The 24,298-nt window shown below is 51.0% G+C and overlaps 2 protein-coding genes across 10 annotated transcripts in view; one reads left to right on the top strand and one right to left on the bottom strand.

Annotated features, from left to right (window-relative positions):
- The first annotated feature begins 1,043 nt into the window (after nt 1–1,043).
- Nucleotides 1,044–24,298, top strand: part of BLCAP (BLCAP apoptosis inducing factor) — a 28,179-nt gene continuing 4,924 nt past the window's right edge. For 2 of the 7 annotated variants that reach the window (XR_014254890.1, XR_014254893.1), the window contains exons 1-4: nt 1,046–1,199; nt 9,567–13,187; nt 16,414–16,616; nt 23,404–23,621. Coding sequence is in view for 1 of the 7 variants with exons in the window: in XM_082430507.1 (XP_082286633.1) it covers nt 9,743–10,006 (264 nt within the window). In the remaining 6 variants the exon portion in view is untranslated. Of the gene's footprint in view, nt 1,200–9,566; nt 13,188–16,413; nt 16,617–23,403; nt 23,622–24,298 lie in introns of those variants that run through there. The other 5 variants (XR_014254892.1, XR_014254894.1, XR_014254889.1 and 2 more) reach the window with 4 other exon arrangements.
- Nucleotides 5,316–7,753, bottom strand: NNAT (neuronatin). Of its 3 annotated transcripts, none has more exons than XM_082430506.1 (3): nt 7,563–7,753; nt 6,552–6,627; nt 5,316–6,321 (listed from the first exon to the last, which is right to left on the bottom strand). In XM_082430506.1, the coding sequence occupies exons 1-3, from the start codon at nt 7,632–7,634 to the stop codon at nt 6,092–6,094; spliced, it is 378 nt and encodes a 125-aa protein (XP_082286632.1). In that variant the 5' UTR covers nt 7,635–7,753; the 3' UTR covers nt 5,316–6,091. The 3 variants fall into 3 exon arrangements, with proteins under 3 accessions (XP_082286632.1, XP_082286630.1, XP_082286631.1); XM_082430504.1 differs by having other exon boundaries at nt 6,547–6,627; XM_082430505.1 differs by lacking the exon at nt 6,552–6,627.

The following is a 24,298-nucleotide window of genomic DNA, read 5'->3' on the forward strand; positions in this document are numbered from 1 at the left end:
GATTTACAATGTTGTATTAATTTCTGCTGTACAGCAAAGTGATTCAGTTATACCTATATATACATTTCTTTTTCATATTCTTTTCCATTACGGTTTATCACAGGATATTGAACACAGTTCCCTGTGCTATACAGTGGGACCTTGTTTATCCATTCTATATACAGTATAATAGTTTGCATCTGCTAATCCCCAACTCCCAATCCATCCCTCCCCCACCCCCTCCGCCTTGGCAACCACAAGTCTGTTCTCTATATCTATGAGTCTGTTTCGTACATATGTTCATTTGTGTCATATTTTAGATTCCACATATAAGTAATCTGATGATTGTTTTTCCACCCCTCCCCCACTCTCCCCCAGTAGCCGAGCATCGCCTTGAATTAGAACAGTGCCTATTTCACGCTCCATTCTATCCTCTTGTCTTCAGCACTGCATTTACACATAGTAAGCGCTCAAGGAATGTGCTTACTTAGCTAATAAATCGATACATTGACTCATTTAATCCCTATAACAACCCTGTGAAGTAGGCATTTCATCAGATTCGGGGAAGCTAACAGCCGGGGTGGGCAAGTGGCTCGCCCAAAGTACAGGGCAAGAAGAAGAGTCAGGTCCTGACCCAAGTCAAATCCTAAATTCTGAGCCGGAATATTTCCGCTCCTGACCTTTGGCCTTGGTAAAGGGGCCAGGGAGGAGGCGGACTTTGAGCCACGGGAACGTTTTCACAGATTACACGGGTCATCCACGAGAATCAAAGCGAGCAAACGTTCACTTACAGAGACTAGGGTACGCCCCCTCCGCTCTAAATGTGTAAAGATCACAATCTACTGCATATGTATGAGGGGACCAAGGTGGGGGGGGGTGTGATTGGGGGCTGTCCTGGATGCGCCTGATCAAAAATTCTTCGGATTTGAAGACTTCAGAACCCCCAGATTTCTGAACACGTTAGCAAAAAGTCTCCAAATGGTCATCTGTGGCACATGTTAGGAGGATATCGGGCATAGAAAACGCCCACAATTTAGGTCGTATTATCAGGCATCTGCCGTAGGCAGCCCGATCCCAGAAGGGGTCCTCGGTCGGCTCGACTAGAAGACGGAGGGGGCGTCTCCCCTGCTTCCTGCGGCGTCGGAGGCGAGTTGAGGCGGAGGCAGGCTGCAGCTGCGAAGGCGTCAGCGGTGGCGGCGGCGCCATGGCGGGGCTTGCAGGTACCGTGGCGTCGGCCTCCTGGGGGCGGGATGAGAGGCCCTCAATGCGGCCGCGCCGCCATGTTGTCCCTTCGGGGTCACCTTAGGCGTCGTCCGGTCCCTCTCTGGGGTTTTCCTTCCGCGCACCCTGGGGGCCGCCCCTGTCCGGTGTCACGTGATTGCCCTGTTTGGCCCCCAGCCTGGGCCTTGGGGGTCTCTTCCTGGCCCGAGGGCAGGTCACTGGACTCCTGGGTTCTCGTTCAGGCCTCCAAGGTCAGCACTCGCCTGTCTGCTTCTGGGATGGGGCAGGCAGAGCTGGGGAGCTCGGGGCTGGGGGTGCGACAACCTTCTCTCCGGCCCCGGTACCCGTGGCAGGGGGCCCAGCTTCTGAGATGCCTATCACTCTGTCCCCGCCACTTAAGTTGCCTTTTTTTTTTTTTTAAAACCAGAAGGGGCGTGGGGGAGAGGGGAGAAAAGGGTCTCCCTCCCCGGGTCCCCGCCTTGGTGTCTGGGGTGATAGGTTGACCCTCTGCTTTGGGTCGCGGGTGCTTCTTACTCCCTCTAATTTTACACCAAGTCTGGACACCCGTTCCCTTTCCTACAATATATGTGGGGAGTGGCCCTCAAGGGCAGCTGACGGAATGGATTGCCTGGAACACTAATGGCCTGGAGAGAAGAATGGGGGATGGGGGACAGTTGCTCTTTCCTTCCCTCTTCCACGCCTTATTTAATTTCCTTCCAGGCCTCCGTGTCCCTTTTCAACGCTAAATGTTGGGGCAGACTGGGGTCTGTCCTGGGAAAGAAACGGCCTTTCTGTTTATAGGTTCGGATCATGTTTTATCCCTTTCAGGGAACTGGTGTTTTGGGGACAGCTTCTGTTTGCCCTGCCTGACATGGTACAACCATCCCCTCAGCCTTCTGGACGGCAACACCAAAGCCAGGACACACACACACACACACACACACACACACACACACACACACACAAAGTTCCAGCTTAAGTGCTAATGCCAAGTGTTAGATCTTGTTTATTTGTTTGTTTGTTTTAAATCAGAGACTAATTAATGTCAGCAAATCTGTTGAAAGATTGCCGAGCCCTGGTCGGTTTCCAGTGACCAGATCGCTTCCGTATCTGAAATTGGTCTTGTTAGAATTGCTGCCAAAAACAGTTTAACCTTTTATCTGTAACATGTTGTTTCAAAGAGGAATCTGGAAGTCTGGGTTTGGCTGTCTTTTTCTGTTGTTGTTCTCTTATCTTTGAAACATATGCATCCCATTTCAAGCCTGTCGCTGTGTGATATACCAAGGACCATGTGTTGCCTGCCTCTCTGACTTCCTGTTCTGGGAATGCTCTGGAATCTGGATCCTGCTGGGGAATGGGCCCCGTGGGAGGGAGAAAGGGAGGGGGAGGGGGAGCAGGATCATAACCAGAGAAGATGGTGACATGTCTCTGGGGCATATAGAGGAAATCAGAGGTCTCCAGGGAAAAAGAGACTCTTGTTAGACTAATGTTTTGTATATGTGTGCACGTTTAAATCTCTGGGGGTAAAACTCACTGCAAATTCAGAATCTCACTGTAGGGTACTGGCTTCTGAGTAGATAGAAGTTTGAAAATAAATGTCTAGCAAATGACTCACAGCACACCTGCTCCCTCATCCAATCCAACCCACATGTAATAAGCTGTTGCTGTCCTGCAGCTGAAGCTCAAGAAACTTGTCCTTCAGTCGCAATCCAAATATTCCACAGGTAGAGGTAACAGTGTCACATAGCACCACACACTTCCAACAGTCATGGTACCTAAACCCCTCTGCGGTTTAACCTCAACTGGTTAGGCTAAGAAACTAACATCCTTTGGGGGCGTTAGTCCCAAGAGTCTTGCCTGTTGCTGGAGTCTCACAAAGCCATTCCAGTTCCCTCATAACTCAACTGCTCTATCCTTGGCCTCGTGGGGGCAAAGTCTTGAGGATGTGGTAGAGAAAATTTAAGCAAAGGGGGGCCTGTGGACTAAGGGCTTTGCAACAAAACTGTAGTCATTTTCAACTCTTTTTGTTGCTCTCTGTCAGAATAAAATGTTTTAATGGTATTGCTTCTGGAAAAAATTTTATAAACAAGATGTGTTTGGACTAGACTTCTAAGCATTGCACAGGAATAGAAAGTGAACACATTCCTTCCATCTTCTCTGGTGGACTGTGTTTCCTGCCATAACATGAGGGTTTGGATGGGGCACAAAAGGGGGGAGTGGACATTGCACATTCAAGCCACCCATGCGGGTGCAGCCCATCAGGGCGGCCCTTGCCTGGAAGTCTGTCATCTCATCATGCCACACTCAGAGCCCTGTTGATGGAGGGATGGAGAAAGCCCTGCAGTTGGGCTTTGCCAAGATCATCTGGAAAGCCCTGGGGCTGCCAGCAGCCTCCTGCCTTTTAAAAGGGGGCCTACAGTGTCGAGAGCAGCCAGACATTCCACGCTGCTGCAGCCTGTCCCCCTGAACCCAGCTACCTTATAACTGGGCTGAGATTAGAGCATCTGGGGCAGTGGGGCCGTGGGCACGCCCCTTGAGGGCTCTGAGGGGAGGGGCACCCTTTATTGAGAACACATGTTGAAATATGTTCATGGTTCTCTGCATTTAGTGTGGAAAACCACAGAAACTCCCAGTCTTGAGGCTTGCCAAGATACAGGCTTCAGAAGGGAGGTGTGGGCATTGCCTGCTGCTGAGTCACCCTGGGGCAAGAGGAGACCTACCCCACCTACAGGCTACGGTAGGGGCTGGAACCGCCCAGCCTAAGGAGGATGAGGCTCCGATCGCACATCCGCACCCTAGTCCCATTGAGTCCTGATTGCCACTTTGATGGCAGAATGTTTCTAGTGTGTTGGGGTTCACTGGGATCTTAGCAGTCCTTTTACAGAGGGGAACCGAAGGTGGCTAGGAGTGACCTGACCAGGTTCCCTGGGCTGACTGATGGCAAAGCCAATAGTGGAATTGAGGTCTACACCCCCCACCCCCATAATTCTCTTATCTTTAACTGAAGTTATAGGTGCCTCTAAAGGTGCTAGTGGTTGGGCTGAGAAACGCTAGGGTCTGGCGCAGGGGCGGGTAACATCAGGCTCAAGGGATTGAGGTCCTTTGTGCTCCAAAATTGTTTGTGACAGCTGTGACTAAGGGATTTGAGGAAGTGGCAGAAAGATTTATAGCCCTCCAACTCACTCCCTGGATGTTGACCCAGGAACAGGTGTGTGGTGACAGGGACACATAAAGCCAGAGACGAGGCTGAACAGGCGGCAGTGCCATTTGGTGAGGCAGTCAGCTGACCCCACGTAAAAGAAGCCTTGACTCACTGAGGAGTGGGAGAGAGACCTTGGGAGCCGAGCAGCCAGCCCACCCCACCACCCTGGCATGATGGCAGGGGAGAGCCCAGGGCCAGGGACCCGGTAAGCACCCTTAAGGACATGGAGGCTAGTGCTGGGAGAAGCACAGGACCCAGTAGTGGGGAGAGTGAGCTGGAGAGAGGTTCCTGAGGGTGGGGGAGGAGACCCTGGGAAAGTAGGCGGGCCTGGCAGGATGCCCTTGTAGTGGTCCTGGTAGAGGTTATAGGGCCTGGAGGGATGAACTGGACAGGGGAGGCGCCACACCACACCTTTTACCCCATAGTCATTGTCCAAACCAGTGCCCCACCCCCACCCCCCGTGCTCATTTCCTTGGGGATCCTGGATGGAGATAAGACTGTGTTCTGAATTCCTGATCACCCTCTTGGCCCCTAGTACCTCCATTTTGAGGGCTCTTCCCACTTTTCCCCCTCCTATCTTTTCCCTCCTTCCATCTTTCCCACTGATTACTTGCCAAGGCCCCTTATCCCAGGAAAACTGAAGGCACCCACACCTTTGGGGAGGTATAAGTGGTCCCTTATTCCGAGACCACAAGTGAAGATGTCCACCTTCTTCTTTGGGTGGTGGTGCGGGGATGTGGTCCTTTATCTCAGGACAGTGTTGAGATGGAACCAGGTGTGTGAAGGTTTATTCCCATTTTGTTGCTTCCCCTCCGTCCCTCTCCCAAGTAGAGTGCCCACTCCACAATGGGCACATCAGCCCAGTCTTAGAAGTATGTGTTGAAGCCGGAAAAGAAGTCACAGGAGACAAAACTTTTTGGTGCGCCTCCACCGCCCCGCAGGGTCCTGGGACACTGTGCGAGACAGGGGGGGTACTTTTTTAATTTTTTTGTAGAGGCGGTCCCTGTCCTCCAGGAGCTTACAATCTAGCCGGGGAGACACAACTAATGCACACTTATACAATCATTACAATTAGCGATTACCACAATATTGACCACAATTGCGTGAGACCTGGGGGATACAAGATCAGTGAGGGGCTGGGGGCTTGGAGGAGGTGTTTTGGTAACGATGGGATTCGTTTTCTTGTTCAGTAGGTCCAAATTGAGTGACATTTCTTTTGGGTGGGAGTGGGGGGAAAGAGGAACTGAGGGAGCAAAGGCAGCAAGGCTGGAATGCACATGCCGTAGGCAAGGGACAGTGAGAGGGCCCTGCTCTGTTTCTTAACCCTCCTCCCTCACCCTCTGCCCTCCAGTCCCGCCACACAGGCACGCAGTTGTCACTTGTCTGCTGCACGGAGATTCAGGGCTTCGGCTGGTGAAGTTGGAATGTCCATTCTGCTGGCTGGTGTGGTTGTCTGGATCTCTGTGGTGCGGCCTGCTGGCATGGCCGTGGCTGTGGGGCTGGGATGGCGCTGTCCCGACTTGGTCCAGATCTGAATGCGTTGCCTGTGCCCACATCTCAGGGGTCTGCTCCCCCATTCCCCCCTCCTCCCTCTACGCCACCCGCAGTAGGACGGGTGCAAAGGGGCGGGGAAGGGATCTGGTGTTGTCGTCATTGTCGGTGCTGCTTCTCCGGGGGCCTACCAGCCCCTCACTGACCTTGGCAAGTGCTCCTCTGGCGAGAGGGCACAGGGGACGCCCCATTCCTGCGCGGCACTGGCTCCCATGCTGGTGGAACTGCACAGGAGCACCTGGTGACACGGCCGCCCAGGGGAGGGGGCTGGAGCCTCAGTTGGGGGCCCGCTGGCGGCGCTCTCCCAACACGTGCCGTCCGGTTCTCGACACGGTGTATGCCAGCTTCTGCAGGGAGTACCTGAACACCTGTGGCGAGAGAGACCCAGGACCTGCCCTTAGAGGCGAGCACCCGCAGCGTGTCTGTAGTGCTGCCGTGCCCGCCCCCGCCCCGCCCCCTGCCCCGCCCGCCTGTCCAATGAGGAGAGGCGGGTGCGGGCGCAGCTTGTCCACGAGTCAGGGCAGCTGGAGCTTTTCCAACTGTGCTGAAGGCTGCATGGCCGCAAGCTGATTGGACCCACAACTTAGGTATACCTCACTTCTCGCAATGGGCTGTGTCCCTGGAGGATTTCGAAAAGCGAATCCTACCCAGTAAATGCAGCATTCCAGGAACACCTTGAAGGAAATATGCGATTCCTTTGGCAAAGGATTCCTTTAGCAGGGAATTCTTCCTGCAAGGGGTGCTTTTAGGGTAGATGATTTTATGGGCAAAGCAATTTCTTCTGATTTATTGCTTTTTACACAAAGCGCTTTGCCTGTATTTGATTTTTTTTTTTTTTAATAAAGCGAACTGTCCTTTTTCGGAAGGGCTTTTTTTCTGTTCTATTTTTCCTGCAAAGAACCTTTTCCTCTAATTGTTTTCTTCAAAGCGCTCTTATCGATTCATAGTTTGTTAGCTCCTTTGTCTAATATTTTTTCTGCAAGGCGCTTTTTATCTAATGCATTTTTTTCTGCCAAGTGCTTTTGTCTGATTTATTCTTCCTGCAATGCGCATTTTCTCTAATTCATTTTTTCCCGCGAATTTTTCTGATTTGTTATAATCTTGATGGCGGAGTGCTGGGTTTTTTTTTTCCCCCTGAGAAGTGCCTTTTTCTAACTTATTTTTTGTCCCACCCCCGCAAGTACTATATTTTCTGAAGGAAAATTTCCCCGCAATGCGCAATTTTTTTAAGGCGGAAAAATTCCGCTGTGTGAGCGGTAAAGTCTCTTTTCGCAAAACAGAAGTGCCCCGCCTCCCTCCTGGGGTCGAGTCTCACGTAGCGGTATTTTCTTACCACGTTGGTCGCTAAGCGCCTCGGCGATCGTCCGCGGCTGGCGCCCGCCGCGCCCCAACTCTTTGTTCCCGGGCGGGCGCACTGGGAAGGGTCTACGCAAGGAGGAGGACGCAGGGGACGGGCGGGGGCGTGCGGTGCCGGCCGCGGCACTTGGGTGGGCAGGGATCGCGGCAATCAGGACAGGACGGGTCGGGATGCGGCAATTTTGACGCGGACTTGCCGGTTCAGGGGGCGCACATCGCGACCCTCTCCCACTCAGAACCCGGGCACACTTACCTGCAGCAGCACGCGGAAAATGTACCAGCCGATGATGAGCAGTTCAGCCGAGGCTGCTGCCACTGCCGCCATGGTTCCGAGAGTGGTGGGTGGGTGGTTGGGAGCGAGTGCTGCCGGTTCCGAGGTCCGTTGGCCTCTCGGAGTCCGCTGTTGGGCGCACTGCCGCAGCCGCGGTGGCCGCGCCTTAAGTATCCGCCCACCGCCCAAGTGCGCATGCGCGCTCTTGGGGGGGGGGGTCCGTGAGGAGGGGTGGCCGGGGGCGCTCCTCATTCGTCAGGAGAGGAAAAAAAATAATCCATCTGCTCTTTCCACACCGACCCCCGCCTCTTGAGTTCATCTTAGCCCCTTTCCAGAAGATTCCGCTGTGCCCGCGTTTGAATTTTAATGTAAAATGGAGGGGAAATGCAACTCTGAGTTAGCGCATAGGGTAAGAGTAGGGGTGCGCACCCCTTGGTAGCGGAGCCCATCTCTCCGAGCCCGGGCCTGCAAATTCGAGCCCAGTGTCCGGTGCCGCGCCAGATCACACCTGGGCAAGGATGGAAAAGAAGGGGGACCTAATTTAGAGAGGGATCATCTGCCCCACGGAGCAAAAACAGGTGCCCCTTCCAGAAGCCTTGGCTTCACAGGCTCCCCGCTCAGCACTCATTTTCTAATATTCGATGTATTAGAAGACCATGTCCTCTGCTTTGCGAGAGCCTCTGAGCGCGGAACCTTTCCCTGATGCCCGCATCCCGCTTCTTAACGGTTGCTAGATCTACAGCGGTGGCGGCTGTAGGGAGCCGAGCCAGGGCACTGAGCCCTAGGTGCAGAAGCGATAGTCACCGGGTGTCTACCCTGTAGGAGGGATGGCGCCTTTGTATGCGCGGAAGGGATGGGATGAGCTCTCCAAAGAAGTGGTCTGAATGCGCTCTGGGATAGTTTTCTGCTAGGCGGGTAATTCAACCTCTGCTCCCCTACCCCCCAGGCGCTGGTAGGTCTTCCTCAACCAGCGAGGTTCTTTGTACCCGTTGCGCTGGGCGTCTGGAGCTTGGAGGAGGGTTTTGCTACCGCTGCCAGAGGGTCGTGGCTGCCGCCGCTCCGATTCCTGGCGCGGCACGAAGACCGGAATGCGGTCTGCGAGCGCGGCCCTGGCGCACCGGTGGCCCGCTGCTCGAGAGCACTTCTTCTCTCCAGCAAACTGCCTGGCACGGGGGCCAACTGGCATTTGCCCCTATGTGGATAGAAAATTAATTTTGATTAAAAGCTCATAGAGGTCAAGTTCTATACAGTGCCGGCAGCAGCTGGAGAGCGCAAGTGAACCCAGAGAGGTCAGTTTGGACGAAGTAGCAGGGTGATTTTTTTTTTTTTCCCCTACATTGACTTTCGAAGAAGTTGGCTGATTTTGGCAAAATGACGCCGGATTATTTGAAAAAGGCAAGCTCATTCTAGGCTGCCATCTTAAAACAAAATATTCGGTGATGCTGCCGCGGCGGCTTCCCAGAGCTTGCAAGGATCCGTTGCCGGCAATCTCCCGCTGGCAGTGCGCCGCTAACTACTTTAACTCTCCACCGAGCACCTGCTGTGAGAGATACTAGACACAGAATCCTTTTCTTATTCCTCAGGGGTCACAGCATGGAGCCCATGGCCGTCCAGTGGCAACCACAGGGCGGTATTGTGAGGTCTGGGTCCCTTGAGGACGGGCCGCAGCCCCAGGAGGCGATACATGATCTCTGCTGGGCAGGGCCCAGGCAAAGCCAGGCCACTGTGCCGGACCTGCCTAGAGCCCTCTGGCCTAGCCCCCAAGAAGGGGAGACACCCAGGATGCTTCTGGAAAGGGTGACTTGGAGAGGAGTAGACTTCCATGGGTGGGCAGGGAGGAAAGGGCATTCACATTTGCTGTTGTTAACCATGATCCATTTTTCCAAATAAGTATACATTCTGTTCCTGTTTTTTTTTTTTTTTTTTTTTTTTGTCTGTCTGTCTGTTTTGTGTCTGTTTGTCTGTTGTGTTGACTTTTCTCTTCAGGATCCCTGCTGCCTTGGTGATCCCGGGCTGACAGCCAGAGACCACAGCGGCTCAGCTCCTGGAGAGCGAGGGTTGAAGAAAGCAGAGGGCAGCCGCCCGCGCCCGCTGGCTCCCATTAGGTCGGTTCCTGCAGCGGTGCCCGGTGGCCTTGGCGAAGGCCCTGTCCAGCAGAGATCATGTATTGCCTCCAGTGGCTGCTGCCCGTCCTCCTCATCCCCAAGCCCCTCAACCCCGCCCTGTGGTTCAGCCACTCCATGTTCATGGGCTTCTACCTGCTCAGCTTCCTCCTGGAACGGAAGCCTTGCACAATTTGTGCCTTGGTTTTCCTGGCAGCCCTGTTCCTCATCTGCTATAGCTGCTGGGGAAACTGTTTCCTGTACCACTGCTCCGATTCCCCGCTTCCGGAATCGGCACACGACCCCGGCGTTGTGGGCACCTAACAGCCAGCCCATTTAGCTTTCCAAGGAAGCAGAAGACGGGAGGGGAGGCACTGACATAGGTCATAAAGCATTGGAGTTTCAAATCCCGCGGCCCTGCGGGTGCCACATTCCTAATGGCGCCTTTTTGGCCTGTGACGTTTTATCCTTATAATGTGAATAATAGCACTGACCGGTGCTTTTATCGTAGAGTCCTGTAGTCGTGGGTGGTCTTGTGGTTGTATGTGTTCTGTCCCCATCTTGGCCCCCGACTGGCAGGATGGCCACCCCCCTCGCCTCATTCCCACGAGGAGCCTGCACCCATCCTGGTCAACTGCCCCAGCATGATCCGGGCAGATAAAATGCCAGTCTCATTGTCACCTCTGTGACCCTTCCTTGTCAGGGGTTCCTCCCTTCTCAGAGTGTTACTGACTCCTCCGTCCCTCTCTTGGCTTCCTGTTAGTTCTCTTTAGCCCTTTCCTTTTTTGGGGAGCACCTGTCCAAGACAGGGCTCAGTTTTGCACTTATCTCGAATATAAAGAGATTGCTGATGCCCGAGAGCCTCGCTTTTTCATCCTTCTTCCCTGGCCAGCAGGCTAGACAGAATTGTGTCTTGACTGCTGTCCACAAATCTTCAGTATTTTCCCCACTTCATTTTGAAGGAAGAAGTAACAGATACATGTTGCTCTTTCACCTGGGGGTCTGGGCTCCTGCTCAGCAGCCCAGCTTCGCTTCCTTTGCCCTTCCTCCTGCCTTTCTCAACTGTCGCAAGGAGGGGGCCTCATTTTGTCTCCCATGCATGCTCTGCAGGATTGACGTGTGGTGTGTTTACGTAGATCTAGTGGTCCCCAGCCGAGTGAATGGGAGAGTATTGTGTGTTTCATAACAGCCACGATCCCCTGATAGGTGTTTGGATATTTTTTGGTGTGGTGTGCCATGCGTGCGCGTGTGTGTATACATACGTACGTGTACAAGTACATGTGTAAATCCTTTTTAAAGAAGCTTTATCGAACGTGTTCTGATTTTGAGGTGTAGCAATAGCTAGCTTGTAGGGGCCGCTACAGTTGGTATTTAGTATGGGGATTGCAGAGTGACCAGCACACTGGACTCCGAGGTGGTTCAGACGAGACAGAGGGGAGCAGTGGCCATCGTCCTCGTGCCAGGAGCTTCTCCGGTCCTGCGCGTATAGACTGTATACGTTATGAAGAATACACGGGAAGACTTTGTGACTGTCACTTGCTTTTTTCTTTTTCTGCGCTTCAGTAAAAGTGTTGGCAAATGAGACTGTCTCCTGGCCCCTGCCCGCTGGGGATCAGCATGGTTGTCCTTCCAGTCTAAACCATCCATCTTTCTCTTGCCTGAAGGGGGAGGGAGGTGGGCCAGGCAGAGGACAGAACTGGAGGCAGTCCATCTAGGGAATGGGACTGCGAGGCCACACTTGTGGAACATTTGGACTGCTATTCTGGAGCTTTTATTTCTGGTGTGTTCGTTGCACAGCTGTTTGAAATGTTTAATAAAGCTTTATAAACTTTACTCTGTGGTTTTATGTGGCTGCAGTCCATTTGGGTCGTGGTGTTGGATTTCTAAGTTGGTGGGGGGCAGGGGGTAGCATGGAGGGGCTGAGTCCTTGGCGCCACAGTACCTTAGGCTGAAAATTTGATCTGCTCTCTGGAGAGCAGATGGTGGGATTGGGGGAGGGGGAGCAGGGGGCAGGCCAGGCGGTGAACAGGAGGGAGTCTGAAAGTTTTCAGAGATGAGACATTTGCGTTTCTCAGCTCCCATGGCTTCTCGCCTGAAACTGTTTCCCTCCGTAGGAGATTTGAGTAACCGATCCCTTGACAAACAACTTAAGACAGCTGGAGCTCTAATCATCAAGAATTTTTATGGTGCTGCTTTTGAAGTAAAAATAAAGTGAAACCCCTTATGGCATTTCAAGTGGAAAAATAAATAAGGTTGGCCGTCCACGCAGGGGGCTCCGGGTGATGGCTGGAAGTGCGGGAGTGGCGTGGTTCTGTGCCGTCAATGTGCACGTGCTCCCATGGCCGTGACCTTTGAGACAAAGCTGGGTGGCTTGCCAGGGCCCTGTGCTGGGTGTCCACCTCTCCATCTCTTCTCCTTCTAGAAAACAACAGGAGCACTGCCTGTCCAAGGCACAGGGCTGTTGAGAGAGTTTATTGTTGTAAAAGGGCTTGGGTTGTTTCATAAAAGGTCATCTGTTATACCTAGATTGGTAATTTATTGCTATGAAGTTTTGTGTAGTTTTCTCCTGCCCTTTGCAATCTCCCCATTGTCAGTGTATCCCTTTTTTCGTTCCTACCATCGCCTATCAGTGCTTTTCCTTTTCTTGGTCAAAACTTGCCAAAGGTTTGTTCATTTTAAAGGTATTTTCAGAGAACCAAACTTATTGATTATATCTGCTGGGTATTTTTCCTTTCTGATGCTTTTGTGTTTTTACCTCTGCATTCTTTTTTTTGTGTGTGTTTCTGGATGTATTTTGTGGTTCAGCAAAGTCTTGACAAGTTGAGGAGTGTTACACGTGGAAAGGATGGTTTGTTCAGCAAACATTGAGCCCCTGTACTGGGCTTGCTGGGGATTTCAGGGGCAAGACCCAGGCCTGACTCTCCAGGAGCGCATGACTCTAGCCTAGTGGGAAGACTTAAGAAAATAGACAACTGCAAATTCCAAAAACAAAACAAACAAACAAGGCTTTTGTGGCCACGCTCTCCCGTGGAGGCACCTGGATGATAAATGAAGCCAAGATTATTGCTTACTTTGCTCTCCCTCCGAAAGCAGCTTTCTGTCATAGGTCAAGCTCACTAAAGAGTCACAAACAGGCCTCCCTCTGAAAGATTTGTGGCCCTTTCCAGCAGGGAGCCTGCAGCCCACCCTTTCCCAAGGTGATGCCACATCAGCATTCTGTCTGCCCAGCACTGCTTTCCACCTGCCAAGGCAGCACCAGCAGCACCCTGCCCCCTCTTCCTGAAATGCCTTTCAGGAAAATGAGAAGTGGATGATACCTCTTCTGGAAAAGAGCAGGGTACCAGGTCTTAGAAAACCACACCCTGCAATTCTGCCAGTCGCCGTGGCTCCTAGTGTGAAATGTTGCTCATGTGGCACCTGGTAACCACAAGATCCCATGAGGCCTAGGTCTGGGCTTCTTTAGGAACTGGTCTGTGCCCTGCTCTGCGCCTCAGTTTCCTTGTAGGTAAGATGTGCGCTTTGGAGCAAACACAGTCTTCCTACCCCTAATATACTGGGAATCCTTTCTCCGAGGATCTTCGGGTCCTCCTGGATACATTTGAGGAGGGTGATTGAGCTCTGGGAAGGTGGCACTGCCCTTGCAGGGCAGCCTGCGTATGCTTTATGCTTTAATGATTGTACCACATTAGCCTGGATATGCCTCTGTCAGGAAGCCTTCCTGGACTCTTCCCTCTCCCTAGAGATCCAGTTGCCTAGATGACTTCACTCAGCCCTCTGTTGAGTGCTAGTGCTAGTGGTCATGCAGACTTTCTCTTCCGCAGTGATTGGGCTCCCCCCACCTCCCTAGGGGGTTTGCATTGTTGTTTAACCTGAGGTGCTTGTCAGAATCCTGTACAGGACCAGGCCTTGGGGTCACACAGTGGACAGGGTGGAGCGTCTCTGCCTTCAGGGAGTCATCCAAGCTAATGGGAAAGGGGGTGACCTTGGGCAGGTAATCCCACAGATAGACAGAATATGGACTGTGGCAGGTGCCCTAAGAGGAGTCTAGGGGAGTCTAGGGGGACCTGGTGTGGGCTGGGGAGGATTGATGTTCAGGCTGAGACCTGAGGACAAGTGTAAATGCTGGAGCAGTGAAATAATAAATGAGATGTTATTTCTCACCATCTAATCAAGCATCTCTGCTTACAGCGAAAGAGACTGGGCTGAAAGTAAAATGAAGGACCACCAGTATCTGGCTGCCCTGGAGGGCTGTACTGGGAGATAGTCAGGGGGTTTAAGGTTGACGTGTTGGTGGCGGGCCCCCAAACTCAGTCCTGAGTGAGCAGTCTTCAGTTTCCAACTGACTGGAACCATCATAGACAAGGATCTGATGGGAGTAGGGGTGGCCCAATCAGAGCAGCACTTAATTTAAGGTGGGATTTTTTTCAGTAGGGAACGGGATAGCATTTGAGCAGTAACAGCAGCAGGACTGTCAAGAAGGCCACTGGCCTGTCTAGATCATTGGGAATGGGGAGAAGTAGATCCAAGGAGCCATGGTGGGTGAGGAGGGGAAGGCAGGAGCAAGAGCAGGCTGGGGAGGGAGGACAGAGAAAGATGAGAGACTCCCGTTGAATAGCTGCAGGAAGTGAGGTCAGGGAGGGGTCGTCCCTTGTGTTCAGTTGACTGCCGGAGCCAGAACCCAGTCTCCTGGCGTCTGTTGCAAAGCTCACCCCTCATCCCCCAGCCCCCTAAAGGGAGAAAGGGTCACTGCTCTGAAAAGAGGGAGGAACTAAGCAGTGCTCTCAGCAAGCCAGGGAAGGTGATCCTGACTAAAAGCCAGAAGAAGGGCAGAGTTTGGTCTGCCAGGCTTCAGGGAGAGAATTCCATATCGCGAGAAAAACTTTGATTATAGAGCGGGCTCAAGATGAAGGGGAGGAGCTGGCTGAGCAGCAGCTGGAGGCTTTAGACAGAAGCCCTGGGTCTCCCTCTCGGGACTCAGTGGGTGTGGGCTTGGGGAATAGTTTAGGACCGGCAAACCTTGAGAGACGAGGTTTCGGGGAGCCCGGGCCCTACGCCCCTGCCTCTTTGACCACACATCCCTGAGCCTCAGTTTCCTCACTGGCAAAACAGAGATGGTAACACCCCCTGTAGCCTGGCTCAAGGCCAGGTCTTCACAAATGTTACTGCCTCTCTTCTGTGCCCTACCACCCTCCACCGAGCCTTATTGGGCTCAGGCTTCATAGGGATGCGGTCTGATCATCCAGCTCTCCCACTCATTCATTCCTGCAGGGAGCATTGCCAGGCCCTGTGCCCAGCCCAGAACCTGATAAGACCATGCCCTCCGTGAGGAGCTCCTGCGGCAGGGCGGAGAGCATCGAGGCAGTCCTGCAGGCGCATGATGACCGTGCTGTGTCATCGGGGCTGTGTGGAGTTAGGGAGAGACCTCATTTGCGAGGCCGTATGTCAGCACCTCAACATGAGTTCCCTTAATTATTTTTTACAAGCCCCGAAATGACAAGATCCTAAAAGGGAGAGGAACACCTAGATGGTGCTCTTTCCTGAGAGGCCAGAACCCTGGCTTTGCACCCCTGCTTGGCCACCAGCTCGCCTAGGACCGTCCATGGATTTTTCCCTCTTGGAAAGAAATCACTGCCTATTGGGCCTCCTCCTCATGAGGAACTGGTGCGGGGATGTTTGAGAGTGCCCCGTCAGGTACGGGGGAAGCACGAACCTTCTCCACAGACTAACCCTTTGAGCGGTTCTGGCCTCTCACCTCTTTTCCTGGACAACTTGTGGAGAGTCTACAGGGGTACGCCTCACTGCTTCTTCCAAAGCTAAATTCTTCCAATCCCCGCCCCACACTGCTAGTGGCCGCCCTCTAGGGCAGGGCGGGGAGCTGAGGCCCTGGGCCTGATCCCCACCCCCTTTCCATGTGACCTTGCTCTCCTCTGCTCATTCTTCTCCAGGCACCGCCCCCCACGCCCGCCCCGTTTCCACATCTGTTCACCTAGGAGGGGCTGGCCCAGGAAGTCTTTAACGTTTCCAAAGCCATCTTCTCTGAAATATCAGTGAACTTTATCCTTGTTACTTCAGTCTTAAAGGTATTGGTTGAAAGTATGTTAAGCAAGCATTTAATCAAAGGGTTTTTTGCATTAAAGAATAAACTTTACATCTCTGGGGTGCAGAAGTGTCAAGAATCTTAGAGTCAAAGCAGACTTGGGAGGGTCTCTGAGGGGGGAAGACAAACACAGCCCTTCCGTGGTTCCCTGTTGCTTGTGGTCCTGCTTGGCTGTCAGAGCCCTGCACCACCCTTGAGGGTGGGGGCTTGATCTCTGTCCCTTGACCAGGCACGGTACCTGCCTGGCCAGGCCTGGCATAGAACCTGCTGGTTGGCTGGCCAAGGGGGTGGATGGGTGGAAGGCTCAGTCAGTCAATCTCTAGACTCCCTAAGGAATTAAGTGGCCCTCACTCTCCTAGAAGTGAGGGAATTCAGTTTGCCTCCCAAGTCTCCTCTTGGCGACTCTGAAGTGGCAGTATTTTCCAGCCTCTAGACTAATATTTTACACACAGATATCGCAGGCACTAATATGTCACAAAAGATATGTGAGAAGAACCTTGCAAAAGGCTCTATAGCCTGGTACCCTTCCTGTGGCAACAGGTGGCTGTGAGTCACCTCCCCTCACTGGGCCTCAGTTTTTCCCCATGTGTAAAATGAAGCAGTTGGACTAGATAATCCTTGAGTTCCTTTCTAGCTCTAGCATCACCCTCAGATGCCCTGGTACCCAGAACAGTAATTGGACAAGGGGCATGGTGACCCCAGGATCTGGGTCAGTCCACATCTTGGAGCATGGCGGAATCGTGGTGATGGCTGCAGCCCCCTGGAAGCTGAACGTGGCAGGAACTGGCTGAGAGATTTTTTTGCTGATGGTGAAATGTCCTGGCAGAGTCTATGCAGGTAGGTTGATGCAGGTGAGGGGAGGGGTTGGGCTCTCCCTCCCTTGTGGTCCCCGAGTAACATTTCCTTGCAGAGTCAGAAGCTTCCAGGACTGTTTGTTGGGTGCCAGCTAGATTCAGCCACTCATATAGGCAAAGTGGGTGAACTATCTTTCCACACACTGTCCTGGCAGGGCTTGCAGAAAGGCTTTCTGCTGCCACCCCTTAAATGCTTCCCTGCATTTCATTGTTATTGTGTCTAGAATCATACCTTCCCATAGCCTTTTGGTTCCCTGTCCAGGTGGCATATTCTCTGAGGATGTTGTGGTCCTGATGCCATAATCAGCCAGGAATAACTTAGCTCAGTGTCAGAGCCACAAGGGGAAGACTTGTCCAAAGTTGGAACTCTGACTATTGAAAAATAATAATCCATTTTCAACCTCACCTCAGAGCACACCCCCAAATTCAAAAACTTTTGATCAGAAAGGAGACATAAACCCATTAAAAACCAGAGAGAAAAGGAATTGGATATTTAACGTGTCTGAAAGGGGGAGCCCCTCTAAGCTAAAAAGCAACAAAATGCAAGAAGGCAAAGACCAACCAATTTGAATACATCAAAACTAAGTATTTCCAAAGTCAAACAATGTCACAAACAGAACCAAAAGGCAGAATGGGTAAACTATTTGCAGATCCATACTGTGTAAAAGATCACACACAAAACCTTAACAGTAAAAATGCAACAGACAGGTATGTAATTCATGTAAACAGTTTACAGAAGAGGAAATAGAACTGACAAAAGTTTTTGAAAAAATATTCAATTTCACTAATATCAGAAGATCAATGATAAAAAACGAAAAAGAAGCACTAGTTTTCACCAACAAATTAGGGGAAAAAAATTTAAGAATACTCAATGCTGGTGAGGATACAGTGGAAGAGGCACTAAGTGCGAAGGGGAATGTGAATTGGTGTAACTTTTTGGAAAGTAATATGATAGTCAAAGAGAGGAGAGAGATGAAAGTTTCAAGAAAGGGCAAATGGCCTATATATTTATACAACATTTATTGAGTGTCTACTTTGTGTCAGGCATGGTGCTGGGTGTTAAAATGTGAAGATAAATAAGATATATTGTCTGCTCTTGGGCACACAGTCAAAGAGGTAGAAAAATACACAGATTCTAAAATGATATGTAGTAAGAAGGCCAGAGATATGCTTGGGACACATGCAAAGCATGGAGCAGCTGGGGTGGGTGGTACAAGTGTGAAGCTTTATGGGAGTATCCAGGGAGGTTCCTAGACGAGGTGCCTGGATGAGTAGGAGTTATTCAGGTAGAGGGCAGAGACAGAAGTGAGAGGCATCACGGATAAACTCATAGACAGGGTTGCCAAAGTGTGAAATAAGAGGCAGGGGATGGAGAAGGCGGGACCAGATCACCTAGTGCCATGACTGTCTAATTGAAGAGTTTGGTCTTTTTCCTCTTGACAACAGGGAGTCACTGAAGCATTTTGAGTGGGCAGGCGCCATGGTTAGATTTCTGTTTTAAGATGATGACTCTGGTTACTTGGAGACATTTGGAGGTGTGAGAACCAGTGAGGAGATGATTGCTTTGGTCCAGGTAGAGAGGGCAAGGCCTGAATTAGGGTGGGGGCCAAGAGGATGAAGAGAAGGTAAAGTTAGGAGAAGCTGCTGACTGACTGTTGCTGGGGTCAAACAAAGAGAGTCAAGGATGCCTTCCCTGTTTGTGTCTTGGGCGGATAGGAGAATACCCAGGAGAAAGAGCAGGCTTGGGGGCTAGAAGAGGATCGTTGAGCTCAATTTTGGACAAGTTGAATGAAAGGTGGGCATCCAGGTGGAGATGGCCTGTGAGGAACTAGGAGAGAGCTTGGATCCCAGCAGAGATTTGAATGAAAGATTTGGGTTGTGACTGATGGCAGTTGTAGCCATGGACTTTTGTGAGCTGCCCTAGGAGAATGTGGCAGCTGAGAAGAGAAAGGGGGTCTAAGACAGAGAACCTCTCCCCCATTTAAGGGTGGGCAGAGAGAAAGAAAAGCCCACAAAGGCAAAAGAGAAAGCAGAAAGAGATGGAAAAAGCACCTGGAGCCTGTGTTGGCATGGAAACCCAGGGATGTGGAGCATTTCCAAGAGAGAATAATCAGCCAACAAAAGAGAAAAGCCAGTTGGGTAGGGACTGAGGGCCCCCTGGATGGAGCAATTAGGGGCCCCCTAGATCCTCACAGGAGCAGTTCCTGTGAGAGGTGGGTCAGAAGCCCCCACAAGGTGGGCAGAGGAAAGTGAAGGAGGGAAAGCAGGCAGCATGGCACCTGTCCTGGGGAGTTTGGAATATGGGGGAGAAGCTGCTAGGGTTATGATTTGGGTCAGGACGAAATTCTGGGCTGGGCTGAGAGGAAACAAGGATAGACGTGATGGAAAAGAGGTTGAAAGGGCTGTCACCTAAAGTCCTCTTGTCTGTATAAATCAGAGGCAAGATCAAAGGGCATGGGTGGTAAGGAGGAAAAATGGCTATTGGTGACCTTGACTAGAGCTGTTGTCAAGAAAGTCTACATGCCAGTTTGGAGCTCACAGAGGAAGTGTGGACATCTGCCTAGGGGGTAGATGGAGAACTAGGGGAAGGTGCAGAGTTCATGGGGCGGGGCCAGACTCTGAGCTGTGACTGACACTTCAGGGACGGATGCAGGAAGAGGATGCTGCCGAGGAGACTGAGCAGGAGTGGCCGGAGGAGAGGACCGAAGACGTGGGGGCCCTAGAAGCCCAGGGAGGAGAGCGTTTCCAGGGGTCAGGGCAGCCATTCATGTGCCAGATGCACAGAAGTCGGGGGAGGTGAGAGCATCCCGTGGACCTGGTCTTTGGGGACCCCTGCCATAGCAGCTTTGGGGGAGGGGGCAAAGCCCAACTGGGTGGGGGTGATCTGGAGACTGGCTGAGAAAGCAGGAGGGAAAAGGGGGACCTGAGAGGACAGAAGTTTCTAGAAGGTGCTGTTTCTTACACACTGACATTTGGAGGGAGGAGGGCTATGCGAGGACAGAAGAGCAGGGACAGGTAATGAAAGGGGCCCCCGGAGCAGTGGGATTAAGTGTATAGGTGAAGGGATTAGTTGTGTTCACGGAAAGGGGAAAAATTAAATCATGTACATTTTACCAAGTAACCTGATCTCTGTGTTTTTCTGGAGGTTGTTTTTCTGCCCTCCGAGTACTGACTACAGCTCTAATTAGCAGTAGTTTCATCCTGCCTGATGTCTGGGGCTGTGTCTTATTCATTTTTGTACCTTTCGGTACCTAGCAACAGGCAGCGAGCTAGGTAGAGACAGAATAATTATTTTCTGCTTGAAATCAAATGTCTGAAATGGAGGTTCAGAATTTTTTAACCGCAAAGATTTTGTGACAAATACCAAGGAATTAACAAACAGGGAAATAAAAGTCAAGCTGTCTGTATGTGAGGCTGTCTGGGTCTCAGGAAATGCGCTCTGCACTCTGGTGTGGGCACAGCTCTTTATAGTTTTTATGGTGAGGTGTGACCATTGTCTCATCTGGTCATGGCAAACCCACTCTCCTTCCCCTAGTGAGGCAGACAGCTACCGTTAGTCCCATTTCGCAGGTTAGGAAGCTGAGACCCAGAGAGGCAGGATAGAGGGAAGGAATGATGGGCATTGAAGTCGGTGGGGATAGGGCACAGTCTTGAATGCTTCATTCAGGGTCTTCACCACCACTACCTGGTGGTGTCTCCTGGACATCGAGTAATTCTATTTCTTCCAAAGTCAAGAGGGAGCCTTGGTCTAACTGGCTGAGCTCGGGCCTCATGCCATCCTCTGACAGGACTGGGGTGGTGAGAGGCAAGACCTGAAGGAGAGGCCTCTGTGGCTTCTGTGTGAGAGAGCATCCCATGTCCCACCACAGCCACGTAAAATAGGGAACAGGAAATCTCCCTAAATGTAACAAGCGTTGTTAGGGTGGAATAAGGGATGCTAGAAAGCCCAACCCCCCCAGGCATCCATTATAGGAAGTAACCAGGCAGAGGCCTGTTAGGAGGCCAGGGTCCAGATAAGAGAGGGAGAGGCCTGAACTAGACCAGTGGAGATGGCAATAGATCCAAAACTTGTAGAAGATAAAAACCAGAAATGATGGATCATCAGCTGTTAGGGGGAGAGAGAGCCTGAAGACAAAGACTCCCATGTGTCTTGGGTGGACGGTGGAGAGACCTCTGGGAAGGGGACCGCAGCATGGGGAGCCAGTTTGAGGAGCAAGACAGTGGTCTCAGATACAGCCAAGGGGTCAGGGTCATAGCCAAGTGGAGCGCAGCAGGCACTTGGATCAAGGGTCTGGGGCTCAGGAAGAGATTCTACTGGAAGTACTGGCCCAGGGCCATGACCACTTGAGTAATGGGAACCCGGAGAATGAGTGAGATCACCAGAGAATGGGGCAGGGCCCAGGGCAGAATCATGAGTTACAGTGACATTTGAAGAACCAATCAAGGTGTGGGTAGGCGACAAAGGAGAAAGAAAAGGAAAGGCCTGAGACATGCGACAACCAACCAGAAGAGTGGGTTGCCATGGAAACCAAGGTAGTGAAGAGTTTCAAGGAGAAAGTAATCAACACTGTCAAATGCAGCAGAGAATTCCAATAAGATAAAGACAGGATTTTTTTCTTTAGATTTGATGATGAGTAAGCTTTTGATGACCTTAATAAGAGCATTTTGGAGGAGTGATGGGGCATAAGCTTAAATAATGTTGAGATGTGAGGAAGAGGTGAATCTGTCGCCAAGAGTCCTTTGAGGAATCTGGAAAGAAGACTTGGAGATGTGAAGGACAGGGGTGGGAAAGTTGAGCGTAGGAAAGACAGGAGCAAGTTCATAGGCAGATGTCAACGCTCAAATGTGACGTGTTGTTTAGTGACGACAAAAGTTTATTCATTCTGCATAGTCTAGTTTACCACCTATTTTGTGCCTGGCATTGTGCCTAGCACTGTGGATTCTGTGGTGAATGAGTTAAAATAGGCAGATTTCCTGTTCTCATGGAGCTTGTATGGTAGTAGGGGAGAAAGACGTGAATCAGATAATCACACACATAAATGTATAACTTTTGACAGGCACTCCAAAAGAAAGGTACCAAGTGCTGGAGGGTGCACAACAAGGGGACCTGCCCTAGGCCAACTCCAGGAGGCTTCCCTGAGGAGGTGACACTTGAACCAAGCTAAGGAGACAGAGTTAACTGGACAGAATAAATTGGAGAAGAGCATTCGGGGCAGAGGGAACAGTGTGTGCAAAGCGAGGTGCTGTGAGACCAGAGAGGCAGGCAGTGCTGGCTGGGCAGAGCTTTAGAGGCCAGGGCTGAGCTCCTGTGTCCATCCTGAGAGTGAGGGACGCGTGCCTGAGGCCTGCCCTAGTATTTCCTGTCATCTGAGACTCTGGCTGGTCCATGGAGAAGTCATTAGAGGAATCACGGGTAGACTTAGGGAGACCGGTTAGGAAGCTTCTGTCTGTTTGTACACAACACATTCTGGTCAGTCTTGGTGCTGGATGGATTGAAGAGGGGGAGGGAGAGGAGGAGGTATTCCAGAAGTCCCCTGAGTTTCTGGCTTGCCTTACTGGTGGCGTGGCAGTGCTTTTCTACAAAGAAGCTAGGCCTGTGAGGCAGCCCCCAAGTCTGGTGGTAGACAGCTGAGGCATCCAAGCTGGGAGATGGGGAGGAGGTGGTTGAATGAAATGCATGGACCTGGAACACTGAATGAGACCGGTTCAGAGTTCCTGAGGGATCCTGAGTGGAAATGTGAATTGAAGTGGTATCAGGTTTCTGGAGCATTCTGAGGGGATGAGGGAGGCTGAGGAAGAAGAGGCCAGGCACCAACAAGTGGGGCCTGTAAAAGGAAAGAACGATCCTCCTAAGGTACATAAAAGAAAGGGCCAGAGAGGTCTTTCAGCAGAAAGATGGAGTGGTCATCAGTGGGTATGTGCAGAAAGGTCAGGGGTCAAGGGCACATCCACAAGCCCCTCCGATGTGCAACTGCACAATCACCATAGTGCCCCTGGAATTGGGCAGCCTGGTGTCCCTGCTGATTGCCACCCCCAGGGCCCATGGGAGACCTCTGGGGACCTTAACGGAGGCAGCTTGTGCTGGGGGGGTGATTAAGGAGAGGAAGGAGAGAGGCAGCAAAGTCTAGGCCCTTTAAATTAAATTTCAGTCTTCAAGGAAAGAGCAGTGCTGGCATATGAATATTCTGAGGGAAGGGAGCCTGAGTAATGGAGTGATTAAGGATGGAGACAATTAGTGAAATGAGTTCCCACAGGGGTTGGGTTCAAGTGTGGTGATGGATAAATTAGTTTGGGGCAATAATGTGTATTTGACTGAATGGGGCAAAATTTAATTATTTACCTTTTAGAGAGTAACTTGATCTCCATGTTCTTTTGGGAGCTTTTATCTGACCTATGTACCAACTACAGCTCTAATTAGCACCATTTTTATCCTGTCTCATGGCTGGGATCCTGTCTTCTTATTTTTTGTGTTTCTCAGCACCTAGCAACAGGCAGTAAGCTCTTTGGGTGCTGAATCAATATTATCTGCCTTGGAATGAAAAAATCTGAAGTCAACATTCACACTTTTTGACCAGAAAGAATCTGTGACGATTCTCCGGAATTATGATGCAGGAAAGAATTGGGGTATTAAGTCATGGTGGCAGGGGTTTGCGCGGGTGGGTAAGTGGAGAAAAAGTAGAGAAGTCGGCTCTCCTCATCCTTATAAGCTCTGTGCCATTTATGCATGTTCACATTCATCATCTCATGTGAACTTCACCTTCCCCCACAAGCAACAGAGCGTCACCCTACATCATAGAGGAGGGAACAGAAACTGGAGAAGCAAGTGCCTTTCTGACATAGAGCCCAAGTAGCAGGAGCTGGATTCAACCTCAGCCCATCCAGGATCACAGTCCTTCTTCCCAGGACCAGGCTGAGCTGAGAGGAAGAGGAAGAGGGGTCTGTGAGGTCCAGGTGGAGACGCTCCACAGGCACATGCGGGAGGTTGGAGGTACGGTCCGACTGGAAACAGGATATTAAAGCATCATATCAAACTGTGGTGATAACATCTGCAGTGCTAGCACTAGAGCAGGTAGCACTCTTGTCTAAGAAACCTCCCCCCCACGTGAATGATACATACATTCTGTATTTACATTGAAGCCCTCTGTATTTTTTTTTAATGTTTTTCTTTAACCCATCTGAAACGGATTTCCATGTATGGTGTGGCACAGAGATCTAATTTGATCTTTTTCCAAATGGATAACCAGTTGGCTAAGCACCATTTATTGTCCCAACACTATCTTTTCTCCCAGTTCCCTATGTCTACACTCTGTTCAGGTTTGTTGATCTGTTTGTCTACTTCTGGGCCAATACCAGATTTTAATGAGCAAAAGCTTTATCTTACTACCCAGTAAGTTAAGCACCCCTCCCTTCCTTGTCCTTTATTCTTTTTTAAAATTACCTTGGTCGTATTGCACATTTACTTTTTCATATACGCTTTAGAATCAGCTTGTCAAAGTTCCATGAAAAAAATCCTGTGGGAATTTTGTGTGGGATTTCATTGAAGGGAGAAATAACATCTTTAGGATATCAGTTCTTCCCATCCGTGAACATGGTATCTGCCTCCATTTAATCAAAGTCTTATTTGTTTGGTTTGATTTTTAATGCCTTTTAATAAAGGTTGGTCGC

The sequence above is a fragment of the Balaenoptera physalus genome, assembly GCF_965194825.1.
Source record: "Balaenoptera physalus genome assembly, chromosome: 16".
Lineage (NCBI taxonomy): Eukaryota > Metazoa > Chordata > Mammalia > Artiodactyla > Balaenopteridae > Balaenoptera > Balaenoptera physalus.

What these genes read in the sequence shown, in the direction of transcription:
- NNAT (XM_082430506.1), bottom strand. Translation starts at nt 7,634, where the DNA reads ATGGCGGCAGTGGCAGCAGCCTCGGCTGAACTGCTCATCATCGGCTGG. An exon ending in TTTTCCGCGTGCTGCTGCAG is followed by an intron (nt 6,628 to 7,562) that starts GTAAGTGTGCCC and finishes ATTTCCTTCAAG; the next exon opens with GTGTTCCTGGAATGCTGCAT. An exon ending in GACACAGCCCATTGCGAGAA is followed by an intron (nt 6,322 to 6,551) that starts GTGAGGTATACC and finishes CTCTCGCCACAG; the next exon opens with GTGTTCAGGTACTCCCTGCA.